This window comes from Scatophagus argus, chromosome 21 (assembly GCF_020382885.2).
Source record: "Scatophagus argus isolate fScaArg1 chromosome 21, fScaArg1.pri, whole genome shotgun sequence".
NCBI classification, from domain to species: domain Eukaryota; kingdom Metazoa; phylum Chordata; class Actinopteri; family Scatophagidae; genus Scatophagus; species Scatophagus argus.
This window is the reverse complement of record NC_058513.1, coordinates 7373753-7381140: the sequence shown is the minus strand read 5'-3', so window position 1 is coordinate 7381140 and position 7388 is coordinate 7373753. Positions and strand designations below refer to the sequence as shown.

Sequence of the window (7388 nt, the reverse complement as noted above, 5' to 3'; positions counted from 1 at the left end):
GTTCTACAACAAATATGCTTTCCAAAACTGAGTCGCATGCTCTTTTATGCTACCTGAAAGATGAGATAAAGATGTTCAAAGTCAGTTTTGGCAAAGTGGTCAAGTGGTTTTCTTGCATTTAATGTAAAACATTACTGCTCATGGCCTAATGGGGGCGATATACCTCCATCAATTGACAAGCCCTCAGCACATTACTTAGACTTAAAAGACTTAAAAGCGTCACATATCACGATTGTGGTAAAGCTGTGTAATTCTCACATTATTGTCATTCATATTCAAACATTTTACATATGGACATGACCAAAACATATTGCACAGTCCTACCCATGTACGGCTGGAAACTTATTATTATTATTATTATTATTATTAATTTTTGCCAGGCTACACATAATTAAGTGCTTATTTCGGATGTCTTTACACGTACAGTTGTATTTTTAAAACCTTTTTTGTCTTCACTGTCTATATAAGAGAGATAAAGAGGGCGTCTATGCCGACTTACACAATCCAATTTAAATATAGGGCACGAAATGTTAATTTTCCCACTATGCATATTTCTCTGTGCAGCCTGCCAGCGCTATATTTAACAGTAAACTTGCTCAAACTACACAGTTTCGAATCCCAGTAACCGGCCACTGTGAATAATTTGGGGTGTAATTCTTGAGTTGTTAGCACCACCATGTGGATATCTCCTGCAGCACAGTCTTAAGAGCCACCATCCACCCACCCTATCAAATTTAGTTTCCGAGGAAACTACAGACCAACTGTCAAATCTTAGAAACATGTCTCACATCACTGACAGGAATGTGACCCAGCGCCTCCATCTTATAAGCTGATTGTTGTTCCTGAGCCACATGACTGAAACGCATGGTGACAATTTCAAGCCTTTTACAGCCCTCATTTGCATGGTCTCAATGTCAAAGCCAGTCAGAGGGAGCCACTTCACCCCCTATTACTCCTTTCAGATTAATTTATACTCTTGAGAGGACCAGCAGATATGGACAGGTACTTCTAATATCTATTACATTTAACGTATTTGGTATTGCTCGCTCCCATTTGAAACTGTGGGATATTTGCTTACAGAAACAATGTTGTCTGGATCCTGATACTCCTTGTCCTGGTTGCCCTGGATGTGACAGATAGCACAGACAATCTGACAGATTTGGGTAGGTCATTTAGCCTTTTTCATTCATACTTTCCTTGCAGGCATCACAGCTAAATATATCATTTCTTTCAAACAGAAAATATTGCTGGGAAGTTGGTTTTCTATCAGATGGAGGGAAACGCCACCTATGTGAGGGACATGGGAGAACTGGCTTCAGATGTTCCCACTGAGACCATGTTTGAACTCTTTGATCCCGAAAAGAATTTCAGCAAGGCAAAGTTCACCTATACGTGGGACTTAGGAAACGGGTACAAGGACCTTTCCGTTTCTGACATATAAATGGAGAATTGGCTTTTGTCTGTCTTACATACGTCTTTTGATCTGTGATGCAGAAAGGTGATCCAAGGGACCGAGCCAGTCGTCCGCTATCATTACTCAGAGTCTGGGAACTACACGCTGAGGCTGAAAGTTGGAGTGAATGTGACCAAATATGCACCTTTGCTCACTGACTTCTACTCCATGGACATCCAAGTGCTTGGTTTGTACTTTTGCATTAATACACAAGCAGCTACTAGCAGTTAAGTGAGTTTCAAATTTAGTATCTTGAAATTAATCAGTTAGAAAATTCCTCAAAAGTTTAAATGTGAAATTGTTTGTTTCTGATTTTATTAGATATTTCATACTGTCAGAATGGACTCATGATACATGCTGTATCCTTCCTAGTAGAGTTGTGCCTGAACTAATCCTGGAAAGTGATGAGATTACTAATAAGGCAAATTAATTTGTAGATGCCATTAAAAACATTGAGCTGAAGGGGCCTTCAGATTATGAGGTTTCTCAAAACGCCAGTTTGGCTTTTCATGTCAATGGAAGGTAAGCTGAATTGTTTTTTTAATTGTTTCTTAAATGCAATTTAGAGCACATTCCTGATTGCAGAAAATCAGACATTAACAATTAAATATGACTTATTTGATCAAGGCAAGTTAAAAATTGTAAAAATGCTAAACTACTTTCAGCATCTCTCTCATATTTAATTTGAAATGAAATTGAATATGCTTGACCAGGACAAGTAAAACATGAGTGTTTGTGTGTTTTTAGTCCTCCCATGTGGGTATGCTGGCATTTTTTGCCCAACTGCGTGCCGGACCTGACGGCAGGCTGCACGCTGACCATGCTGTACGAAAACACCCTGCGACTGAATCACACCTTCACCTCTGCTGGCGTCCACTGCTTGGACATCAGCATCCGCAACGACATCAGCAAGCTGCAGACCTCCTTCAGCCTCTACGTCAAGAGAAGCAGTGAGTGGCAGCACGCACGCACACACACACACACACACACACACACACACACAGACAAGTACCTGCAGGCTAACAGGTTACTTTAAAAAGATGAGATAAGAGATAGGAATGGTTTGACAGAGAGACAGAAACCAAGGTAGGCAGGAAAACAAACAGTCATGGAAGGAGTTAAAAGGCAGATCACCTGGTGGTGTAACTGCACATCACTGAGCCACTTACTAACTCCAGTTTTGGTGCTTCAGACCTTAATGTGGTCTTTAAACAGTTTTGTGGGCAGCAGTTAGATGGTTTCACTGTTACCTCCACTGCTCAATTAAGTGTTTCTCCAGTGTTTCTGCATGAATATGGAGCAAAATCTTTGTATAGGTTTTCAGTCACTTATTGGTCATTGTTTTACACCTATTCACACCTTGATTGATGCCACAGTGCCCCGTGAGCTTTGCATACCTAAACACTCTCATGTGAGACCATAGTGTGAACAACCCTGAGAGGTTTAAGAGGTTTTAAAGTCCTGGAGATTTCCACTGGTTCTTTAACTCAGACTATGATGCAGCATTTTCAGTATAACTTGACAAAGGTTAACATTTTTTAGAACAAAAAATTACCACTTAACAGTTACTACATGTGAGTCACAAAAAAGTCTCTTAATATTATGAAGACATTAATAAGAACAAGAAGCCATCACTGCTCTTAAAATGGAGAAGGTCCTCAAATTAAATTACTTCAAATTATTTCATTTCTTCAGATTATTTGTCAAATGTCCTCTTTACCAGATTATTATTTTTTTTCAGTGTTTGTTAATTTATCTCTTTTTGTCTCCAAATAAACATAGATAAATTAACTGTCTTCCTCCATATGTTTCAGTGTGTTGATTCTGCTGTTATCATGTCATTTGAATGCATGTAGCTAATTATTTTGTCATTTTTCTGGAAACTAAGGGAAACTGCACTGTGGCATGAGGTGAATCAGATAAAACGGAACATGTGCCATTTAGCTGTGTTAGTTCCGGTGAAAATGGAGGAATCCAGGCGTAGAGTGACCCCACTGCTCACCACATGACTACTATGTCCAACTGATTTGTTACTGTTGTGATCCAACCTGTCTTTATTGTCAGCGTCTTACTAGCTGGTAAGCGACTTTGTTCGTAGGAAAATTTGGAAATTTGGACTTACTATTGAAGGCTATGACCTCTGTTGCTGTGTTATTCTATTGTGTGGCTTATGGTTGGAGCAGCATGTAGATCACATCACAGATCACACACAGATACTGAATAAGACGTAAAAATTGTTGTTTACAGGATGCACTTTAATTCACATGAGTCTTTTTTCACTTATACCACACATTTATATCTTACAAGCACCTGATAGTTGATGAAATCAAGTTCCACACGGAAATCCATAAAAACTGAGAAACAAATACACCAAAAAGAGACAACACTGATTGACTGTGACTTTGATTCTCGCACCAAAAACTAACATGTTTTTATTTTGTTTTGTTTTTATGCCAGATAATTCCCACATGTTCTTCATGCTGTCATGTGCTGCTGTTCTTGTAGCAACCTTCTCCTTCATCACAGCCATCGCCTGTCGGCCTCGTCACTACATCAGATCACGGGTAGAGGATGGATTGCTTTACAAACATCTTACAAACACAAATTACAAATGCAGCTTTCTTTTGCAAATGATAAGTATTCTTTTATATTTATTCATCTAACTCTGTATTAACCAGAGTTTAAATGGAAAGAGGACATAATATGGCAACAAACTGGGATTAAAGCATGCTGTGTGCACTTTAGAAATGTTCTGTTTAAGGTAAAGTGACTTGCGTTCAGTTCAGTAGCGTTCAGTAGCAAATAATCACTGATATATGTTTATTTTCTTTAAGTCCAATTAAACCAATCCTTCATAAAGAGCATCAGTGATTGCACTTGAAAGCAATTTGTGACCACAGGGAGGCTGTCTCTGCCCAGAAATAAATTACACCTGTGCAACACAATCGTGTGTGGCGACAGAAATTAGTGGAAATACATATTTTATAGCTGACTGAAATGTGTTTGGACATGTGTGATTTTCACAGATTGTTGCTTCCAGTAACGCTGTATTCCTGAAGAACCAAGGGTCTGATGGTCAAAGCTCAATTCTTTTTAACGTCTCCACCTTGGAGAGGGGAGAGAAGGAGCCTCTCCTCCTGCGGTATGGAGCTCAGCACTCCTCTTAACCATTTGTATCCCAGTTTACTGTGGCTTCATGTAGGTGTTTTGGAGAAGAAAATGAACAATTATGGATTTACAGAAGTAATAATAATGTTAATCCTGCATGTCACTATGTTATAGATGTATAACTTAATCTGTGAATGATAAGATTAGATTCGACTAAGACTAACATGGCATTTATAAAGAAATCTATTAAGCAGTGCCTGTATGTATTTAGGGAATGATGTAATCTGTGCTAATGAATGGTTTTGTCTCTAATGTTCAGTAAGATAGTGGGTTAAATGCCTTCTGTATTTTTGTAAGTAGGCTATGGTGATCGATTAATGAGCCACGGAGCTCAGACTGACATTCAAATGAACTCATAAGAAATTAATAACACAAGTACCTGTCATGTTTAATCGATGAGCTGTGCTGTGAAGTGATATTTTTTTCCTATTGATGTATAAATCTACACCTTGCTTTGCTTTCTAGAGAAAGAATAAAACATATGCTTTTTTTTTTAAAGAACCCTTTTCTTTTTTTCTGTACTAATATAAAAGAAGTTAAAAGCAGTCAATTTCTCATCAATTCTCATCTCATCAATTTTGCAGTCAGCTCAGTTTTGATCTCTGTCAAGTGGAGGCCCGGAAGCATAGTTTTTGAACCTACACAGTCTGTACCAAGTGTCATAGTATACCGTTTAAACAATTAGTGTGCAATAATATCAGCATACTTCACCATTTTACTCTAACAATCAGCCATTTTAAAGCTACAGCCAAGGTTTTTTTGTAAGAGTGTCACCCACATTTTTTGCATTGCAATTGTAGGAATAGTATGTATTAACAGTATACTCTAAAATAAAAGGTATTTAGTATACATATCTGCTGTATTATGGATTTGGGACATGACATAAGCATCTACAGCCATGCTAACAGCTATGTGAGACTGTAGCACGGATGTACAGGATTAGGCACAGTGGTGCTTTGAGATAAATACTAATGTCGGTATGCTAACTTCTCACAATGACAATTCTAACATACTGCAGGTATTGGTATGTTTATCATATTCAGCATCTTAGTTTAGTGAGTTAGCATGTTAACAGTGAATCATAATGGTTCAAAGACTGGTAAACAGAAACGTGTACAAAAGTTTGAGCCAGTCCAACTTGTGAATAAAGATATTTCACTGGAAAAGTGAAAGCTTGCCTGCTTGTGGTACCAATTTAAAAGTCAGAGGATCAACAAAGTCATGAGTCCTTTGGACATTATGAATGCCTTTACCAAATTTCCTGGCATTATATCCAATAGTTCTTGAAAGACAGTATATTAAATTAGACCAAGGTAGACTTTTGCCACTACCAAAACACACCTTTTCAAAAAGAATAAATTCGAGCCTCACTGGCATGACCTGTAATTTACTTTGTAGCAAATTTTATCTTTAGAATGCAATTTACTTTACACTCTAAAGACAAAATTTGTTGCAGTAGGCTACGTGAGATACTCAGTGAGACGTAACCCTCATTGGGCACAGAATGAAAAAGGTGCCAATTATATTACTAAGAAAGCATCACAGTGGAGATTGTATGGAATCATTTCACATTAAACAATGAATCTTTTCCTACTGCACCGACGTCAGTTTATTTTCAAGTCGTTTAGTACCTTGATGGTGTTTAATGACAGCTTGTTCCTCTGTTAGACATGTCACAACATTATTAATTACGAGCCTCCTGATGAATGCCAGCTGTCTGAGATACTGTGGGGAGCTGCAGTTGCTTACGTTAGTACGCCACATCCGTCACAGGACTGACCTTGAGCTAAAACACTGCTGTTGTTAAAGTCTGCAGCTGTCAACAGTTTTTAGGAGAAAAAACATTTCAACATTATGACGTTTTACTCTGCTTCACTCACTCACATCTGATAATTCTCTCTCTCTCTCTCATGGGTGAAAATTTGAGGCTTGAAGACTCTCAAACATCTTTGAGCTTCTAAAAATATATGCTACATATCCTGTCACCAATAGCTAGATGCTAAAATAAAAATCAGACATATTGTGGCAACTTTGACAGCCCAGATTTAACAACTTGTCAGGATAAGCACAATTACCTGAAAATCTGTGACCACAAAGAAGCATTAACTGATTTGTTTGTGCCATTTGGGGGCAGCTGAACTATGAAGACATCAATGACTGATTATCAATGACTCTTATGAAGCTCATATGGTGATTGTGTTGTTAACAGTGGCACATTTAGCAGACACAGAGCAACATAATAACTGAGTCGTGTTTCTGGCCTTCTGAATGTTAATCTGGCTATCATTCTCCTCAAACTGAGGGGCACTAAAACCCCCCATGAGGCTGAGCGGAACCACAGAATCAGAGGATAAATCTCTGATTTTTTTGACTACTAATGACTTCTTTTACATGAAACATAACCATTTGACCCATTGTAAATATAAAAAACATGATTAGCATAGCTTTGAAGTGATACTTTACTGTAGGCCTAAAATGAACCTGTAATTCTCCAGTCACTGAGAAACTATGAATCTGACTGTACATCTGTCTGTGATGCTCAGCTCATTCAAAGAAAACCATTTTCTGCTTCATTACTTCTTTTTTTATGTAACAACTTGTTTTTGTCAAACCTCTCACCTGACTGTTTCTGGTTATGTTCAAGGCAATTTGCTTCTAAAACAAGTTTTCATTATTACACATCTTCTTTGTAGACCAAAGGTGCTGGAACCTTTGCCAAACACACTTTAATGATGAAAATTGAGCCTTACTGGTGTAAACACCAAGT

The 7388-nt window shown here is 38.0% G+C and overlaps 1 protein-coding gene across 1 annotated transcript; it reads left to right on the top strand.

The window, feature by feature from the left end:
• Nucleotides 1-1228: 1228 nt before the first annotated feature.
• Nucleotides 1229-4620, top strand: tmem130 (transmembrane protein 130; the record flags this gene model as incomplete). The annotated part of the gene is made up of 6 exons (XM_046378055.1): nt 1229-1410; nt 1495-1640; nt 1891-1975; nt 2201-2403; nt 3959-4017; nt 4480-4620. Coding segments are annotated over 6 exons (816 nt in total), but the record flags the coding sequence as incomplete, so codon positions are not given.
• Between the last annotated feature and the right edge of the window lie 2768 nt (nt 4621-7388).